Source organism: Typopeltis vanoorti, chromosome 2, assembly GCF_054136105.1.
Source record: "Typopeltis vanoorti isolate ZY-2024b chromosome 2, IOZ_Tvanoo_1.0, whole genome shotgun sequence".
Classification (NCBI taxonomy): Eukaryota; Metazoa; Arthropoda; class Arachnida; order Uropygi; family Thelyphonidae; genus Typopeltis; species Typopeltis vanoorti.
The window spans coordinates 2,999,498-3,020,728 of record NC_143550.1 but is presented as its reverse complement, the minus strand read 5'-3'; the positions used below and the strand labels follow the sequence as shown (position 1 = coordinate 3,020,728).

Here is a 21,231-nt window from a genome sequence, read left to right as displayed (position 1 = left end):
CACAAAAGTATTTTGGCAATGGGAAAATTAAGGGATCTGCACTATGAATTGTTGGAATATCCATCCTATTCCCCAGATTTGACTCCCTCTGACTTATCTCTTCCAAAAACTAAAACTCTTCCTCGCTGGTCAGTATTTTACTTCAAATCAAGAGGTGTTTGCAGCTGTAGAGGGGTATTTTGCAGATCTTACTGAGAACCACTACAGGGATGGGATAATGGCACTGGAATAAATGTATTAGTCTTAAGGAAGATTATGTTGAAAAATAATTATGAAATTATAAATTCGTTTTTTCATTGTTAGGCCGAGAACTTTTCAGACCACCCTCACAAGTGGAACAGTGTCAGAATGCATAGTGAATGTTGAGACTAAATTGATGGATGTGATTTTCATTACATGAGACTTCTCATAATGAGTCTGTTGACTGTTGAGAGTTTATTTTTCACTTGGTTAGACTATAATAAGTTTAGTTTAATCCTTTATCCAAGTGTGAGCAAACAAAGTTTGCGCCTGAAAGTATCTTCAGGACAGGGGTAAGGTGGTACACACCAGGGCAACTCGTTGCAAAGGTGGAGAAAGCTACCAACACTCCTATCTCAGTATCTCCTATAATGCAAAACACATCTCCTTGCGGATATGTCTAATGTTATGCATTAAGGGAAGGGCCACTACCCAGACTAGTTTCAACCTTTATTGAGGTAGAATGGGAGTTCATGCCTTTCATCACTGGCCTCTTTAGATTTAAAAAAAGTTGTGCTGAGAGTCAGCCTGATAGTGAGAGAGGAGAGGAAAGGTAGAGTGGATAGTAGTAGATAGTTAAAAGAGGCCTCAGTCGATCTACTTGGCCTGACTTAAATGCCAGCACCAAGCAGATCTGCCTGCAGATCTGCTTGGTGCTGGCATTAAATCACCCACCAAGTCTGCCTGCAGACCACCTGTGGTCTGCAGATCACAGGATTTAAGTCACCTGTCAACTGGCATTTAAGTCACCCACCAAGTCTGCCTGCAGACCACCTGTGGTCTGCAGATCACAGGATGAGAAACACTGCATTAGGACATATCTGATACAAACAATGCACAATTGATACCAAGTGATGCAAATATTTGCATGACTTGGTAGGAGTAAAATGGATGAGAGTGAAAGCAAGTGGCATGGGAAAATAAGTTATTATGAAGGAGATATAAGGCAGTTGGCAGTGATGAGATGCATGAGAAATATAAATACAAACTATAAATGTAACAAGCATGAAAAAGAAAGACAAAGTGCAGTATGAGAGAAGACTGATCAGTGGGGACAAAAGAGAAGTCAAGAGAATTCTATTTAATAAGAGAAATAACAATTATTGAAGGACAACTGTAGCCAGTCATTATAATTAACAGAATGACAATGATAAATGTAATAGAAGTATTTAATGGATGATTTGTCAATGTACATCGTGCTGGTGAACGATGCTGTTGTGCAACATCTAGAATTCAAATACTAGAAGAACTATAAGTGAAAGAATCAGATCAGAAGTGTATGAAGTGTTGTGTGGGCTAAATATTAATAAGGCTATTTAAATAGATGAGATATTACCATGCATTTTTAGGAAATGTGCAAAAGAATTCGCCGCACCCTTCACCCACTTAATAAATCTTGAAATGGACAGTGTCTAAGAAGTGAAAAGAAGTAGTGCCACTGTATAAGAAATAGTGTGCTAGTACAGATGTTGCCTATTACAGAGGCAGGAGAAGATAGGAAGAGAGAGAAATTAAAAGCACCCCCCCCCAAAAAAAAGTACCATGTTTTGTCTGTAGAGCAGGATTTATAGAAAATCTAACATCCTGTCAGCATACCCATGGTACTAATACCCACATACCTATTGTTATAAGCTAACAGCTTTTCATGGTTGAGATTCACATTAAAATTTCCATTAAGGAAATTACAATACAATATCTAATCATGCAAGCCTTTCATGACATTGAATTCTGCTAATGTACTTGTAGAAGAAAAAGTAACCAGAATGTTACAATGGCCTGATATTAAAATAACAAAGCTGGATCATTACTGGGAATTTCATGAGTACAGCAGCAGAAAAAGGTCACCATGAGTGAAGAGAGATATGAAAAAATAATACAAGTGACAATCATGAATTCGGTATAAGCATTGTATGTAACTTGATTTTCAGCATGCTACAGAGACGTACTGCAGTAATAAAGGAAAAACGTGGTTGAACAAAATTTTCTATGACCAAAGATTAATGACGAAGAACTGTTGTGTCATTATATCTGTATGTTGGTTCTCAGAGGATGATACACAGCCAGGAATAGAAATGGAGGAATATGGAATTTTCTAGAAGGATAAGATGAAAACAGGAGGAGAGAAAAATGCTATTAATGATAGCAAGGGAATTATGTTTTCTGGAATAAGCATATGTGAAGATTTTGAAACTGTTTGGTGTGTGTGTGGGGGGGGGTGAAATTAGACTAGTATATCTGACAGGATGTTGTCAGAGGTCAGTGAATGTGGAGTGCACAACAGATTGTGAAATGTTTAGACAAATTAGTTGAGCATGTGAAAGGAAGGTGATCATAATGGGAAATTCTAATTATAAGCAGGTGGATTGGAGGGATGGATGGAAAGAAGGAGAGTGAGCCTGTACGGCTTCAGATGGAAGCAATTGAGATCTTACAGCTGGATTTAGTGATATACTTTGCACGACATGGTTGTGAATGATGTATCAACACTGCCACAAGTCGATAAGAGGAATCATAAGGTAATGAATGGTATGGGAGGTGATCTAACAGAAAAAGGGTTGAGAAAGTATATATGGAGAATTATAAGGTGGCTGATATAAGAAGCCCCAAAGTCAACTGTGACCAATACCATGGGCTGATGAGATATGGTAGATGAACAGTGAAATGAGGCAATCAGAGGAAAAAAGATATTATGGAGGAGGTACAAGACAGTTTATAGTGATCAGATGCATGAAAAATATAAAATGCAGACCAGAAAGGAAAAGCATGGTCCAAAAGACAAGAGTTGCAAAAGAACATACAGGTGGTTAGCTATTGTGTGAAAAATGAGTTTAATGAGAGAGGAATAAGAGTAGATGTTGGAAATGCATTGTGAATGCCTGGCTGCAAGTTTAAGATTCAATGTGATATTTAATTACTCCATGGAGTCTTAGACTCATCAATTGAGGCCCCATCCAACATTCACGCAGTATCTATCATACTTGCTTTGAACTCATTCATAGTCATGGCACCCACAAAACAGACTCCAACCTAATACTGATTCATCACTCTCCAATCAAAAAATCTAGCCCCCCCCCCCACTAACTATACTCTTGCTCAGTTTCCAATGATGGGTCCCCTAGTTCTCCCATTGTCAGACCTGTTATGAAAATTTTCTTCTGTAGTAATCTGATAAAAACCCTTCAGTAATTTGCATGTTTCATCAATCATCCCTTTTCCACCTGTCAACCAATTTTTTCAAGACACAAATCTTCAACCTGTCCTCAATAAGATTTGTTCCATAGACCTGATACCATCTTGGTCACTTGCTTCTAGATCCTCTCCATGTCCTCCTCATCCCCAAGAAACCCAGGTGACCAGATCTACATGCAATAGTCAAGATCAGGTCTTACCAAGGCTCCATAAGGAAGCAGGCATAATAATCTGCTTGTCTCTGCTCATCAGGGGTATTCTTCAGTAACCAAACCCAATTTTGCATAATCGGCAAACAACTGAATAGTTCCTCTCAGATCCTTTCCTATATCATTAATCAACAAATAAAATAGTAGCAACCCAAGGACAGAGTCCTTTGTTGCACTCCTCCACTAGTCGCAGACCTTCTACTGGACTACTAATAAATAATCTACTCTCTCTGATATCTCTCCATCAACCACCCTCTTATCCACTTCAACTATATATTCATCCCCATGCAATGCAATTTACTGATTAGACTTCAATCCAATATCCTGTCAAAAGCTTCTGCAAAACCAAGCAGTATCACTGTAAAACTATTACCTTTATCCAACTCAGCTGTCGTTGTATTATAAAATGTGAGCAAGTTACTGAGGCATGACATACTCTTCACAAAACCATGTTGTCCCCAATACAGTATACCATTTCTGTCTATCTATTCCTGTATTTTGCTCTTGCCAAACTTCTCCAGTACCTTGAATATGACTCCTGATATGCTGATTGGTCACTATTTGCTAGATCAGTCCTGAAGTTTCCTAAATGTTGGAAGTTTATTTTTCACTTGGTTAGACTATAATAAATTTAGTTTAATCCTTTATCCAAGTGTAAGCAAACAAAGTTTGCACCTGAAAATATCTTCAGGACTGAGTAGGTAGTGCAACACCAGGCAACTCCGAGAAGTCTCCACCTTCTCTTAATGCATAGCAGTATACATGTCCACAAGGAGATGTGCTTTGCATTATGGGAGATACTGAGACAAGGAGTGATAAGAGCTAGGTCTACCTTTGCTCAAAGTTGTACTACCTTACCTCAGTCCTGAAGATATTTTCAGGTGCAAACTTTGTTTGCTTATACTTGGATAAAGGATTAAACTAAATTTATTATAGTCTAACCAAGTGAAAAATAAACTTCCAACATCTTTCTCTAAATCCAGAGTAATTCAATAATAAGGTGGTACAGCTGTTGACAACTCCTATAGGTAAATATGACCTCTCCTATTGCTTCTGCCTTAGTATCTCCACTTTTGGGTCTGCCTCCCACTGACGAGACCTCAATAAAGGTTGAAACCGGTCTGGGTAGTGGCCTTCCCTTAATGCATAGCAGTATACATGTCTGCAAGGAGATGTGCTTTGCATTATGGGGGATACTGAGACAAGGAATGATAAGAGCTTGGTCTACCTTTGCTCAGAGTTGCCTGGTGTTGCACTACCTTACCTCAGTTCTGAAGATATTTTCAGGTGCAAACTTTGTTTGCTTACACTTGGATAAAGGATTAAACTAAATTTATTATAGTTTCCTTTATGCAATGGAACTATGGTCCTCTCTTTCCATCCCCTTGGGACTAATCGGGAGCCATAGTCAAAGGCACTACCAATTCCCTAGCACCTTCTCGTAAAACTCAAGCTGTATTCACATCAAGGTTCTGTGATATGTTTTGCACCTCCAGTTCATTTACCTCAATTTACATATAAGTCTTTGCCTCTCTTGTTACTGCAATGTCTCCACCTGGATGATATACTCTTGCAAAGTGTTCACTTAGTAAAGTATCCAGACACCCCTCTGTAATGCATAAACTGACACATAGGTGTCACTATGACCTCACTTACCAGTATAAAAAGAGGCATGGAGCGGTGTGTTGTTCAGTGATAAAAAGTACAAGTAGAATGGGTAGGTCAAGGGAGTGCAGTCACTTTGAATGTGGATTAGTTAATGGTTGCCACATCAGTAAGAAATCTGTCAGAGATATTTCAACCCTCCTCAAGTTGCCCAAGTCAACAGTTGTGACATGATTGTGAAGTGGAAATGTGAAATCACAACCAGAACAAAACCACAATCAGATAGGCTGCAGGGACCAGTGAGCATTGAAGAAGGTGGTTTGTGGAAATTGCCAGACATTGAGTGAAACAATCACCCGGGACTTCCACAGTGCTACTACCTATCCAGCCAGCAGCATGACTGTGTGCCGAGAGTTAAGAGGAATGTGGTAACATGGTCGAGCAGCTGCCCATAAACCAAACATTTCTCCTATGAATGCTAAGTATAAAATTTGCTGCCTGCAGTAGTGTAAAGAGCAATGCAACTGGAAATGTGATCTGGAGTAATAAATCACACTTTACTATGTGGCAGTGTGATGGGAGGGTCTGGGTGTGGCGAATGCCTGGAAAAAGATTCCTGCAAGCGTGTGTAGTGCCAACAGTCAAATTTCGAGGAGGTGGAGTTACAGTGTGGGGATGTTTTTCATGGAATGGACCTGGCCCTCTTGTAACACTACACTGAAATCTAAATGTGGAATGGTACAAGGACATTTTGACCTGTTGCACACTGTCTATATGGGAGAAGATCAATTTGGTGATGACTATTTGTCTGTATCAGCATGACAATGCTACCTGCCATAAAGCAAGGTCTGTGAGGGAGTGGTTTGTGGAAAATAACGTTCCAGAAATTGGACTGGCCAGCCCAGAGCCCTGACCTGAATCCCATAGAACACCTTTGGGATGAATTAGAATGCCAACCTCGCTTTAGACCCCAACGACACATCATGAACTGCTCTGGCTACAGCTCTTCAGGAAGAGCTGCCATTCCTCCAGAGACATTCCGACACCTGGTAAAAAGTCTCTCCAGCAGAGTCAGAACTGTCATAGATGCAAAGGGCAGACCTGGACCCACCCTATATCAATGTCCACTATTGGTAAGTGTGTCACAGGGAAAGCCTGATTTCGTTTCGAGTAGATGTCTGGATACTTTTGATCAGATAGTGTATTTTGCCTGATTCAGTTACCTACCTACCATCGGTATTCATTAAAATCATTCTGCCACAAACATTCTTCCTTTTAACTGCAACATATCGAAAGAACTCTTTGGAATTTTCATTGGGCTGCACTGCTAGTTTCTTTTCATACTCTGCTTTTACCTTTCTTACCACACTGGCTACTCTTGTGGCTTGTGCTTTACACTGCCGATGCCTGCTGTCACCTTTTTTTAAATGTCCCATATTGCTGGCCTGGTTGGCCAAGTGATTCGCGTATCTGCTCTTCAGCCAAAAGGCTAAGGATTCGAATCCCACTGTGGGCATGGATGTTTGTGACAGTCTGTGAAAATAATAGTGGTGATGGTCGACAGTAGATGGCATTGGTATAGAAGATGAAGGTAGCTGCGATTAGTGGAGACAGAGAGCTGTAGAGTAGGTGCCCTCCCTCAATGAGTCCTTGAACTGCCTGGAGGTGTTACATAATAATAAAAAAATTTAGTTCGAAATAAAATTCAAACTGAAACTTGCTATAGTTATAATAAATTTAGTTTAATCCTTTATCCAAGTGTGAGCAAACAAAGTTTGCGCCTGAAAGTATCTTCAGGACTGGGTTAAGGTGGTACACACCAGGGCAACTCGTTGCAAAGGTGGAGCAAGCTACCAACACTCCTATCCTAGTATCTCCTATAATGCAAAACACATCTCCTTGCGGATATGTCTATTGTTATGCATTAAGGGAAGGGCCACTACCCAGACCGGTTTCGACCTTTATTGAGGTCTCTTCAGTGGGAGCCAGGCCCAAGTCGAGATATCAGGCAGAAGCATTTGCAGGTCATCTCCACCTATAGGAATTGCCAATTGGTGTGCCACCCTTTTTTAATAAATTACTCTGGATTTAGAGAAAGATGTTGAAAGTTTATTTTCCACTTGGTTAGAGTATAATAAATTTAGTTTAATCCTTTATCCAAGTGTGAGCAAACAAAGTTTGCGCCTGAAAGTATCTTCAGGACTGGGTTAAGGTGGTACACACCACCTTAACCCAGTCCTGAAGATACTTTCAGGCGCAAACTTTGTTTGCTCACACTTGGATAAAGGATTAAACTAAATTTATTATACTCTAACCAAGTGGAAAATAAACTTTCAACATTTTGCTATAGTTAGTAGAAAGGGTTATAGCTGATAATATGCTTAAAAGGCAAAAAAGTATTTAAAATTTAATAAGTCAAAAGCTGATGAAAAATAATACAGGTTGAAAATAAACTTACTTGCTACTATTCCTCCAAACAGGGCACCTAATGCTACAAGACTCCCAATCCATGTTACATCACTTTTCTTAATTCTCACTGGACTGCCAGCCCAACTCTCCATTTCAGGAGTGGCAGGCGATGAATATCCTACAGTCATTCCCATAGCCACTGCACCCATAAGGGCTGAAAAGGATGCCAAATACATTTTTCTGTAACCTGTTTTAGTTACTGGTTTTCTTCCTTGTGTAGGAGATACAGGCCCAACTTTGTTGCACTCCTCTTTTGATCTGCATGGGTCATCTGATGTTACATCGTGCTTAGCTTCCTTCATCGTGTGAGAGGTGTTTATTCCCTGATTAGTTGACAAAACTTTATTTTCACTTTCTTGTAAAGAAGAGTGAAATTTTTCATTTTCTCTAGAGAAACTCATAGATCCACTGCTCTCTCTGTCACTTTGTAATGATGGCTTACGAATGGTGTCTTCAGAGAAAATGTATGTCTTTTCAATGGCCTTTTCAGAAGACTGGGTTCCAGGCTTAACTGCATGATTCTGATCCTCAGCTTCCACATTTGAATCGTAATTAAAATCATCAAACATGGTGATGTCTGATAATTTTGATGGAAATTTAGAGCCTGTACCTGTGAAAATATATGCAAAATATACACAATACAATCATTAAACTATAGTGTGTTTATAAATTGTCATTAAAGTTTCATACAAATCATAACAAAAAGGATTTAGTAATGGAATGTTATAAACCATAAGGAGCTGTAAAAATATGCTATAAATACGGTACTGTAAATACATACCATAACGCTTAACTGCAAAGCTGCATGAAACGTGAAAAATTTCCTAATTCTTATGTTTCTATTACAAATTTGTTGGTTAAATGTGTCATACTTATTCAAACATAATGCTGTTTAGCATCACCAAACGAAGTTGAATTTTATAACACATTTTGTAAGACAAAGTTTTCTTTTTTTTTTTCTTTCCAGATGAAAAAATATCATCATGGTATTCAAGGTAATCTCCTATCAACAATTTTCCTCCAAATCAATCTGTTACTTATGAGCACTCCAATATTGTCATACGTAATATTCTGTGCTTGTAAAGCACTTCTGACTGAATTAATCCACTTGATCTTCCTCTGTCTCTCATTCCTGCCATCGAACATCTGTTTTTATTATTATTATTATTATTATTATTATTATTATTATTATGTAACACCTCCAGGGAGTCCAAGGACTCATTGAGGGAGGGTATACCTACTCTACAGCTCTCTCTCTCTACCATCCATTCCACCCACCACAATGAACTGCAACGCCATCTACCACCACTAGTATTTTCACAGACAATCACAAACATCTATGCCTATGGCAGAATTTGAACCTGCAGCCTTTTGGGTGGAGAGCAGATGCGCTAACCACTCGGCCAACCAGGCCAGCTTTGCTAACCTTTCTTCACCCATTTTACTTAAGTGGCCATACCAGCTTAGATTAGCTCTGCTTACACATTCTTGAATGCTAACAATGTCAAGTTCCTTTCTAATATCTTCATTTTTAATATGATTCTACAATTGATGCCATTGGTTCACTCCCCTAATTTTTCTCAGAACCCTCAAATCTGTGGTCTCTAGTTATTAATCAAGTGCTTTATTTCTAACCTAATCCTCAGATTAATAACTTAAAATTGGTTTGAACACCGTCTTTTACACTGCTACTTTGGAGTTTTGGCTAATTTCTCTCTTATTTCATATAAATTTATTCAGCGGGCTAACCACCATACCAGCTTACTCATACCTGAAATATATATTTCTTGTAAAAATATCTTTTTAGAAATTTCTCAATTTGCTGGTTCCTGAAGTTGTCAACATCTTCAGGAACCAACAATTTGAGAAAAATGACAGGATATTGTGCATTTCAACTGCAAAAGTTTTGAGTTCAACTCTCTTCATGAGAGGAATCTTGACATGTTTTTTTTTTTTTTCAAATGTAGGTGAGCGAGTCAATCTCATACAGAAGTAACAGGGTTTTTCAAACCACAAACAAGCAAACTAACCAGAGAATAAACATTCAATTAATGGACAAAAATATAAGTGGGATGGTAAACAGCATAGATGGTTGGTTGTATGGTGGAGTGCTCTCCCACAATAAGGACTTGCAGGCAACATTGTAATAACAATGCCATAAAATGTATATAAATCTGTGTTCTCAAGTGTGAAGTGCAAGTTATATCGAAGTCCTTTCTTATGTTGCAAAGCAGCAATATGTAGCCCAGTTAGTTGCACTTGCTTGAATCAAGAACAATGAGAGTGTAACTTTAAACATTTTTACTCAGGGATGTCACAAAAACTTAAGGACAGCAAGCTGCCAAAAAATGAAACAGCAAATATTACATTCAAAAGCATCATGAATGGGTTTATTATACTGTGGTTATTGCAAAAAATTGCTTTTTTTTTTTTTTTAAAGAAATGGAAGGATATGAAAAATTTGTGTTATAAATTTATTAATATATCATAAATACAGGAATGTCCGCATGGTTAGCCTAGTGGCTTTGCGCTTCGCAACCATGTGCCTGGGGAAGGAGTGTCCTAGGTTTGATTCCCGTTGACAACTTGAGGAACTTCCTCAGCCATAGTCAAGTTAGCCGGTCTTGGGCGTGGACAGCAGGGTTTTTTCCGCCAGTTTATCTGGGGTTTTTCATCCCGCAAGCAGGCAAACCGGTTTTCTGAACAACACACGGATTACAGCCAGGCATATTGACCCAGCCATAGGCCTGACTTGTCAGCCTATGCCAGTTCCGGAGCTCGGATAAAATTTGGGGGGGGACTCAGATGATGCTGTACATTCCCACAAAAAAGGGGGTACTGTACCATCACACGGAAAAGAAGGAATACAGGAATACCTCGAGTATCGCGGTTATTGTCGCCACGAAAAAAACCGCAATAATCTGGATAAATAATGCGTGTAAAATGGGTGATCATTGTCAAGGATTTTTCAAATCTATTAATTAAATTTTATATATGAAGTAAAAAGGAAATGTGTTATTCGTGTTAAGTAAAAAATGAAGGTTCATTTCGAAAAACAAGATTATTCTTTAATCTTTATTTATGTATAAGGAGTACATACAGTACATACAATTATTCTTTCTTGGATAAAAATTGGTGTAGAGTTATCTGGTGGAATTTTTTCTTTCTTTTTTCTTCATATAAAACTCTGTAGCAACGGATGGAATTTTCAATTTCTTGAAGAACTTTCATTGATCGTTCGAGATTAGGATTTTTTCTTTAAAATTTTCAGCAATTCTAAACATTTCTGACAAACTGTATGGGGATAGCATGGCTTTGTGAAGGGTAGATCATGCCTCAGTAACTTGCTCAAGTTTTATAACACAGTGACGGCTGAACTAGATAAGGGTAATGGGTGATACTGCTGGACCTGGCTAACGCATTTGACAGGATACCACATGGAATTCTAATCCGAAAACTGCAACATATGGGAATGGATATAGGGTTGATGAGATGGATAGGTGGGTGGTTGATGGAGAGATATCAGAGAGTAGTTTATTCAGGAATAGAGACCAAAAGACGGCTTGTGACTAGTGGAGTGCCGCAGGGTTCTGTTCTTGGACTACTAATTTTCAATTTGTTCATTAACGATATAGAAAGGATCTGAGAGGAAGTGTTCACTTGTTTGCTGATGATGCAAAGTTGGGTAGAGCAATTGTGAATGCAGAACATGTCAAAATCTTTCAAAAAGACTTGGATAGATTGGAGTTCTGGGGTAAGGAGAATGGATGTCAATTTAATGTGACAAAATGTAAGATTATGCATTTTGGGGTGAAAAGATTAGCAGCAGTATACCACATTGTTGGGACTGTACTCCAGGAGATTGATGAGGCCAGGGAGTTGGGAGTGTTTTTGTGGATAGGGAGATGAAGTTTAGGGGTCACACTGCAAAAGTGGCTAAATCAGCTCATCAACTCACTTGGTTGTTGAAAAATACTTTGACAAGCAGAGACAAGCAAGTTATTGTACCTCTGTACTAAGCCTTGATAAGACCTCATCTCGACTACTGTGCCCAGATTTGGTAACTTAGGATTCTTCTTGATGGGGAGGAGGTGGAGAGGATCCAGAGGCAAGTGACCAAGATGATAGCAGGTCTATGGAATGAACCTTATGAGAACAGGTTGAAGATTTGTTGGTTGCAGAAATTGGTTGATAGGCGGAAAAGGGGAGATATGATTGAGACATTCAAATTGCTAAAGGGTTTCTATAGGATTAATTCAGAGGATATTTTTGAGAACAGGACTGGTGGTGGGAGAACTAGGAGACACCTATGGAAGCTGGGCAAGAGTGTGGTCAGCAAGAGTGTTAGAGCTGGGTTCTTTATTTTTAGAGTGGTAAATGAGTGGAATAAGCTGCCAGAGTCTGTTGTGGGTGCTATGACAGTGAGTGAGTTCAAGGCAAGGTATGACAGATACTGTGAGAATGTTGTATAGTTATATGGAGATGATGTTTAGGGCCTCTCTCGATGAGTCTAAGGACTTCCTGGAGTCACCCGTAATAATAATAATAATAATTTCGTCCATTTCTTTGAGGTAAATTCCTTTGGTGCCACGTCAATTTGTTCGTCATTATCATCAATTTGAGCATCGTAAGCACGTTCTCTCTCGAGGTTAATTAGCTCTTCATCATCCAGCTCCTTATCGTGTGACTGAAGCATGTCCTGAACATCACCTTTTTCAATTTCTTTTAGTCCTAGATCGAAGTCAAGCTTAGTTATGTTATTGATAACATGGGTTACTTCATTTTCAAATTCTTTAAAATCATTTGCACAATGAGATATAATCTTTTGTCACGCCACTCTCAGGTTGCTAGATGTTACTTCACTCCATGCTTCCTACATTCTCAATGCAATTTTTGATATTGAATGCCTTCCAGAATTCTGTCAAAGTCATAGCTTCATCTCCTGTAGTCTTTTCTATTGCTTGTGAAAAAGTTCTTCGTAGGTAATATGCCTTAAAGGATGCAATTACACCTTGATCCATTGGCTGGATGATGGAAGTGGTAGTAGATGGTAAATAAATAACTTTTACATTTTCACAGAAATCATTCAGTGCTATTGGATGACTATGTGCATTATCTAATATCAACAAGATTTTAAAATCATGATTTAATGACTTGCAGTACCTTTCAGCTTCAGGACAAAAAGAGTTTTTAAACCAATCCTCAAAAATAGTTTTTGTCATCCAAACTTTTCTATTGAATCTCCAATGAACAGGGAAAAAATTTTTATCTAAACTTCTAAGCAGGCGAGGATTTTGTGAACGATAAATAAAGAGAGGCTTCATCTTGTAATCACCAGAAGCATTGCCACATAGTAAAAGTGTTACATGCTCCTTCGAAACCTTGTAGCCAGGCTGTGATTTTTCATTTTTTTGCTAAAAATATTTTAGCGGGCATTTTTTTCCATAATAACCCTGCTTCGTCAGCATTAAATATCTCATCATCAGTATAATTTCCTTCTTCAATGATCTGTTGCAATTCACCAGGAAAATTAACTGCTGCTTTTTCATTGGAACTTGCAATTTCACCTTGTACATGAACACTATGAATGCTCGATCACTTTTTGAACCGATAAAACCACCCTGAACTTGCAGAGAAAATTTCTTCCACTACTGACACCGAACCATTTTTGCTTTCTAATTGTTTTCTTTTTAAAGTTTCAAACAAATTCAATGCTTTTGTTTTTATAGTCAATTGACTAAGAGGAATTCTCTTTTGGTTACAATCTTCTATCCACACTGACAATAGCGTTTCCATTTCAATCACAAGATGGTTTCTGTTTCTCGTAGTTTGGGATCCAGACGAGGTTGATGCACTTAGTCCTAGTTGCTTATAGTTTGCAGTGTGGTCTAAAATATGGCGAACAGTTGATTCATTTAGACTGTACTCTCTTGCAATTTTGGCTTTGGTTATGCCTGTTTCATACTTATTTATCATATGCAGCTTATCGTCTAAGCTGATCACTCTACGTTTCTTCTTGATAACTGTAGACTTGATATCATCCTTATTTCTTTTAGCATTCATTGTAGAGGTAAATAAGAAGAGAAATAAATATCCACATGTATTCAGGCAAAGGCGGACAGTTACTGGTGAGTAAGCACCATCGGATAAAAACGAAGCACTACCAGGAGAGTGGCGACTAGAACTGGTTGCATATGTAGTGGGCTACATCTCGCAGCACGATAGTTCAAATTTGGAGTGCAATAATTGGAATTTTGGTATCAAATTATAAACTGCGATAAATCGAGAATCGCGATAATCGAGGTATTCCTGTACATAATTCACTAAATGTATGCATATGGAAGATGCATAGTGTAACATGTGCAACCATGCCAACTCTAGGCACATGAACTGGTAAGGTCTGTCCTAATAATTATATATACTTATTGAAAGGCTTAAGTGTTGTTGATTATTCATATTATGAAGTCAGGACTAACATACCATGCTCAGGATACTGTATCACATAGGATTAAATGGAATAAGATGTCACTATAGATCTACTATGTTTGAAATCAGCATCAGAAAAATTCAGAGCTGGGAGACAGTCATTCTAAAACTAGATAATTGAACTTCTCCAAATAATGAACTTTATAGTTATCCTGTCCATAGAGGATGGCCTTCTTAGGACATTAGTTTGTATCAGTTACATCTGAATTGTTTTCAATGAATTAGTCAAGTGCCTTCTGCTTTTCACAGTTATTATTTGGGTTCTGAAGATGTTGGTAAGAAAACTAGTGAAATATCAGAAGTGTCAATAAGTTAATTCAGTTTTTTCAGTTAATACCTTAAAATGCTAATATAAATCACATATTTGAAAAAAACGCTATGCAATTAAACATTACAGTAGTCTATGATGCTAGTGTTTTGTGGCTGTGACAGCTACATCTCAAAACATGTTTATGGAAAGATATTCATCAGGCAAATGCAAGAATGACCAAGTCACACAAAATCGAGTTGCTCAAGCAAAAATATTGAATTGAGTAGTCAATTCAGGAAGTAAAGGTGTGGGACTATAGGGATGCTGTAGTTTCTATATACTAATGCCATAAGTATGAGGAACAAGAGAGAGGAGTTTTTGGCATTGGTTAGTACAACCTTGCCAAAAGTTACAGCCATTAGTGAGACTTGGCTAACAGCAGATTTGATATAGAATGTGAAGTTTAGTATTTTCAGGGAAGACAGAGAAGATAGGATTGGGGAGAGGTACTGCTGATGACTGTGGATGAATTTCAGCCAAAAAGATAGATGACGGGAGGGTGATTGTTCATTCGAGGCAGTCTGGTGTATAATCAACGCAGCAAGACAAAATATACAGTTGGTTGTTGTTATAGGCCGAGGGGCTCCACAGATGATCTGGAAGGCATGCATCGGCAAATCAGTACAATGAGTACAGGTCGAGTGATTATTATGGGGGGCTTCAACTATGGAGAAATAGACTGGAAGGAAAAAAGATAATATGGCAGGAAGGAATGGAATTTATACACTTACTGAGAGATAATTACTTGAGGCAGCATGTGATGGAAGGGACTAGAGATGTGAGAGTATTGGACCTGGTCATAATATCAGAAGAGCTATGCTTAACTAAAGTGGCTACATTTCTTCTGAATAGAGAAAGTGAAAATGTAGTCGTGACTTGGAAGATAGTGAAACATGAGGAATATTCTGTCAAGACGGAGTATATATGGAAGTACAAGGCAGGTGATTGTGACAAGCTTAGCAGGAAGCTTGAATCTGTGCCATGGAATAAAACACTGCAAGGAAAGGATGTAGTGCATGAAAGATAGTCAAGGGACATCTAGAGGAAGCAATATTAAACTGTATACCTAAGGTACCAGTCTGGGATTTTTCCCCCAGAGGCAAAGCTACATGTCACTGGATGGGTCCCCAGGTTGCAGATCGGGGAATGGCCACAAGAGATGGTGCTAGCTGTGAACAGCCAATAAGCAGTCCTGGACAAGAAGCAGCAATACTAACAGGACGTGATGGGTTAGTGGACAATTCCAGTAACTCTATAAAATACCACAGAAGTCCAATGATGGTACTGCGTCAAGGCGAGCTTAGGCTGCCCTAAGCCTAAATCTATATGCTCCTTCTTGCATCTCTCCCAAGCTCTTCAAGGAAGACTAAGGGTTTGTCAGATAAGTGTCAATGTGCTGACAGTAAAAAGAAAACACGATTGAAATCTGATGCCAAAGAAAAAGAGAAAAGACTCATGCCGACTCGAACGTCGCCCGGTCAAACAAGTTCTGCTTTCCCAATCAAGTAATCAGGGTTGAATCAAAAAATCAGTTACTGAAAACAAAGACAAAAAAACAATCAAACTCAGGCCTGTAAAGGATGGAATATCAATTGGTACATGGAATGTCTGTACACTCTGGGCAACTGGAAAATTGCAGTTGCTTCAAGAAGAAATACAGATGTGATATACTGGGTATTTCAGAAATGAGATGAACATTGTCAGGAGAATCAAATGGTGGAAGAGTTCGCTGGTCAGGAAATGAAAGTAAGCATGAAGGAAGCATAGGTTTCCTGCTAAGTAACAAGGCTTGTCAGGCAATGATAGGATACAAACCAGTTGGTGAAAGAATAATGGTTGCAAGATTCAGTACCCAACCATTTAGTATCATGACCATTGAAATATATGTGCCCACTGCAGAGAGTGCAGACGAAAACACTGAGAAATTTTACAGGGATCTACGACTAGAACTTGATGAGGTGCCGAAGCAGGATATACTCATCATTGGAGGAGACTGGAATGCAAAGATTGGCAAAAATAACACAGGATGGGAAAAGGTTATGGAAAAATTTGGATATGGAGAAAGAAATGAACGTGGAGAGATGCTTCTGGAATTTGCCATGGATAACAACCTGATGATTTGCAATACCAAATTCTAACAAAGATGAGGTTGTAAATGGACATGGTGCTCCTTCAATGGCAAACACAGGAATATGATTGACCCGATATTAATAGAACCAGAAATGGATAACCCCAGTTCAACAGTGCAGATCATTCCAAGGAGCTGATATTGATTCGGACCACAGCTTAGTGATTGCGAATATAAGACTGGCTAAGAATATAAGAACTGAAACAGAAGTACAAAAGAAAGTTCCAAAAAACTAGACATCTCAAAACTAAATGAAGACTGGCTAAGAACAGCATATCAGAACAAATTGGAAACTAAGCTTAAGACCCCAAGTGAAAAACAAAATAAAAGCAGAACAACTGACTACGTGCTAAAAAAAGCAGTACAGGAAGTAATTCCTGAAAGAGAAAAGATCAAAAAGAAATGGATAACTCGGGAAACCCTAAAATTGGTATAACAGAAAAGAGAACCGAAACTTAAAAGATAATTCAGAGGCAGCAGATGAGTTATACCGTCAAAAATGCAATGAAGTACAGAAAGCAGCAAGATCTCATAAAGCCAAATGGTTGGAGGACCAGTGCAAAGACATTGAACAGTACTATGGAGGACACAAAACTAAAGAGGTCTACAAACTTATAAGAAATGTCAATAGGAAGTGGCAAACAAGATCAGTGGCAGTCAAAGATGAAGAAGGTAAAGTATTGATGGACAAGACCGAAATCATACACAGATGGACAAGATATTGCAGTAAACTATATAAAAATCAACTAAATAATACTGCAACAGAAGTAATCAAAGAAATAAAAGCAATCTTTCCACCAGCAGAGATTTCTGAAAATGACATCTTGGAAGAGAAGGTGAATAAGGCTATAAAACATCTCAAGAACAACAAAAGTCCTGGAGATGACAACATAATAGGCGAGATGCTAAAATATGGGGGAGAATCAGTTGTAAAAGAAATGCATAAGCTATGTAATGAAATATGGAGATCAGGGTATGCCCCCGAAGATTGGAAAAAATTGGTCTTGGTTGTTCTTCATAATTCACCAATTACAGAACTATTGCATTAATGAGTCGTCTTGGCAAAGTGCTGATGAAAATACTAACAGAATGCCTGAAAGGTTATATGGAGATACATCTTCTTGATGAGCAAACCGGATTTCGAAAAAATCGAAGTACAGTGCAACAAATACTCGCACTAAGACTAATAGCAGAGAGAGCTTGAAGAAAGAACAAAAAGATATACTGCTGTTTCGTGGGCTTCCAAAAAGCATTTGATAATATTGACCAAAATATAACATGGGCTGTCTTGGAATCCTATGGTGTGAACAATAAATTGATCCGCCTGATGAAAGATATAAACAGCCAAGCACAAGCAAAAATCAGGATAGCAAGTGTGACTGGAGATTGGTTTGGCACAAGACAAGGGGACCCAATATCACCAATCATCTTCATCACACATCTGGGAAAAGCACTAGATAAGATTAAAGATTAAAGGTGGAGGCATTTCAATAAATGGCATGAAAATAAACTACCTCTGCTTTGCAGATGACATCGTCCTGATTGAAGAAGACGCAGCAAGGCTGGAACAGACGTTGCAAACACTATACACAGAAGAAAAAAAGATATGGACTAAATGTCAACTTTGAAAAAACTAAAACAATGATATTTGGACAACAGGAGTTACTGAACAGAGTTACCACAGACAGATTTCAACTGGAAAATATGGAACACTTCACATCTCTTGGATGCCACATGATGCATGACTTGGACCCCAAAAAAGAGAGAAAAATCAGAATAGCCAGAGCAACAACTATTTTAAAAGCCATGGACAAAATATGGAAGAGCCGAGCTATAAAGATGCAAACTAAACTGTGCATTGTAGAAACCTGTATCTTCAGCAGCATGCTCTATGGATGTGAGGCCTGGGAGAATCTGAAAGAAGGATATTAGCATTTGAGAGGAAGTGCTATAGAAAGATCTTGAGAATAAGCTGGATCCAGGAAACAGTCAAAATGGTTGGAAATAAGGAAGGTATTTGCAATGGTATTTTTTCTTTTTATTCGATGCATATATGTTAAGAAGTGAGCATCAGCGACACAACCTTGACAGCTGAACAAACAAACAATACTGACTGTGCATTAATTGCGCGCTCACATTCCCCATGAGCACCCAGAGCATGCAGGTTGGAACAAAACAGTGTAAGAAAGCTTCTCACACTGTTTTAATCGATTAGATATTTTAATTCTGTCACTAATCGATAATCTCAATGCTGCTAATTTTATTTGGTGTTTTTACATCACTATATTTGAAAAACAAGTTGGTATAGAGTGACGTAAAAACACCAAATAAAATTAGTAGCATCGAGATTATCGATTAGTGACAGAATTAAAATATCTAATATGCAAATTGTTATTTTATTTTTTCATTCATCAAAATCAAAACCCACAGGCAGGCTGCACAAAATCGCACTATGGGCCGCATCTGACTCACAGATAGTGTTTTGGAAAGCCCTGATCTAGAGTAGTAGTTAATCAAAGTGATGTGGAGATGCAGGGTGATTTAAATAGGCTGTCAGCATGGACAAAAGATAACGGGTATCAGTTTAATGTTGGGAAATGTAAAGTTATGCATTTTGGGATAAAGAGATTACAAGCTGTATACCACATTGATGGAACTATACTCAAGAAATAAATAAAGCTAGAGATTTAGGGATGAAGTAGACAGGGTTAAAGTTTAGAGTACATATTGCTAAGTAGCCCATAAGCTTACTTGGCTATTGAAGAACACTACTAAGTAGAGATAAGGAAGTTATTCCTCTTTATGCCTTGATACATCCACATCTGGATTATTACACTGAGGTCTGGTCTTTTTGGTATCTCAAGGATAAGGAAGTGGTAGGCAAAATCCAGAGACGTGACCAAGATGGCAAGTGGTCTGTAGAATGTTCCCTATCAGGATAGATTGAGTGTATGTGAATTGCAGAAGTTGGTTGATAGGAGAAAAAGAGTGGATATGACAGACCCATTTACATTGCTTAAAGGAGTTTATAGGATTGTTGCATGGGGAAATGTTCAGCACCTGGCTGGAGGGGTCAGAACAAGAGTTCATCGCTGGAAGTTGAATAAAGACATGGTTAGTAGGGATGCGAGGATTAGATTTTTTGCTTGGAGAGTTGTGAATGAGTGGAATGGGTTGCGAGAGCAAGTTTTGAGTGCTTTGCCTGTTAATGGGTTCAAGGAGAGGAGTGATAGATTGCATAGATAGTTTGGATTATCTGAAATGAGGCTTGGGGTGCTTAAGGGTCAAAGCTGTATAACTGAGAGGAGACCTCCACATAGCCTTTAAAGGAATGTGGAGAACCGACCAGGGCTTCTGACCTAATGTCCAATCCTCACCTTCTCGTGGTGCACCCTGTTGGGTATCTACTTTAATACTGAACGAACGAGGATGGGCTGGCAATTTGGGATTTAGCCGACCAAATTGTATTCTTATTGGTTAAACCAAAATAAAAAATGATGGTACAACATGACAAAATTTCATGCCGGCTGGGGCGTCGCCCGGTTAAACAAGGCCCCCGTTGTTTTCGCCAGGGAACCAGGGCAAACAGCGAAAAGTCAGCTACTGGAACAAATCTGAAAACAAACCCCAACTCAACATCACCAGAGTTAAAGATCGGTACTATCAACGTAAGAAGCCTGAATGGCAAAGAAATGGAGCTAGCTGAGGAATTAGATAAGTACCAGATCGACATAATAGGGGTGACTGAAACAAAAAAGACCAAAACTGGTGAGATCTTTCTGAGCAATAAATACGAAATGTTATATTCAGGCAATAACAATCAAGGAAAAGAAGGAGTAGCCATAGTATTCAACACAAAATACGAGGCTAATCTTCTTGAATGGCAGTCAGTCTCAAGTAGAGTAATGTGGGCAAATATGAGAATGGGGAACTGGACAATGAGACTTATTTGTGCCTATGGTCCCACAGAAGGTTCCACTAAGGTAGAAGTGGAGGAATTTTTTGAGGCTTTAGAAAAAGCAACTGACACAATGAAAAAGGAAAAGTTGGTCCTTGTTGGGGATCTAAATAGTAGAGTAGGAAATGATTGTGAGACATACAAAAATATTTTGGGAAAATTTGGAGAAAAGAGCAAAGCTAATAATAATGGCAAATATCTGTTGGATTTCTGCTCAGGACATGGACTGGTTATTACTAACACCATGTTCCAACATAAAAATGTGCACAAATTCACATGGAGAGAAGAGGCTAGGAATAAGAAAAGTCTCATTGACTATGTTATTGTTGATAGTGATGTTTTCTCCCTGGTGCAGGACACCAGAGTGTACAGAGGATTTGAAATTGGAAGTGATCACTATTTCGTCTTGAGCAGGATAAAATTGAATTTCATATTGAAAAGAATAACATGTAAGAAAGTTTTAAAGCGAATAAAAGTTGAGCAGCTCTCAGATGTAAACTGTAGACTAAAATACAGAAATATTGTTGAAAAGAAAATGAAAGAGTTTGAGAACAGGAATCAAACCTTGGAGATTCAGTGGCAAACTCTGAAGGAAACACTGATTGATTCTGCCAGAGAGGCATGTGGTGAGGTTGTG

General features: G+C 38.5%; 1 protein-coding gene across 1 annotated transcript in view; it reads right to left on the bottom strand.

The window, feature by feature from the left end:
- The window catches only part of LOC150108787 (uncharacterized), a 98,190-nt gene that overhangs the window by 8,544 nt on the left and 68,415 nt on the right, over positions 1-21,231 (bottom strand). Inside the window, exon 4 of the mRNA XM_090414237.1 lies at positions 7,702-8,322. Within this exon, the coding sequence (XP_090270363.1) occupies positions 7,702-8,322 (621 nt within the window). The remainder of the gene's footprint in view (positions 1-7,701; positions 8,323-21,231) is intronic.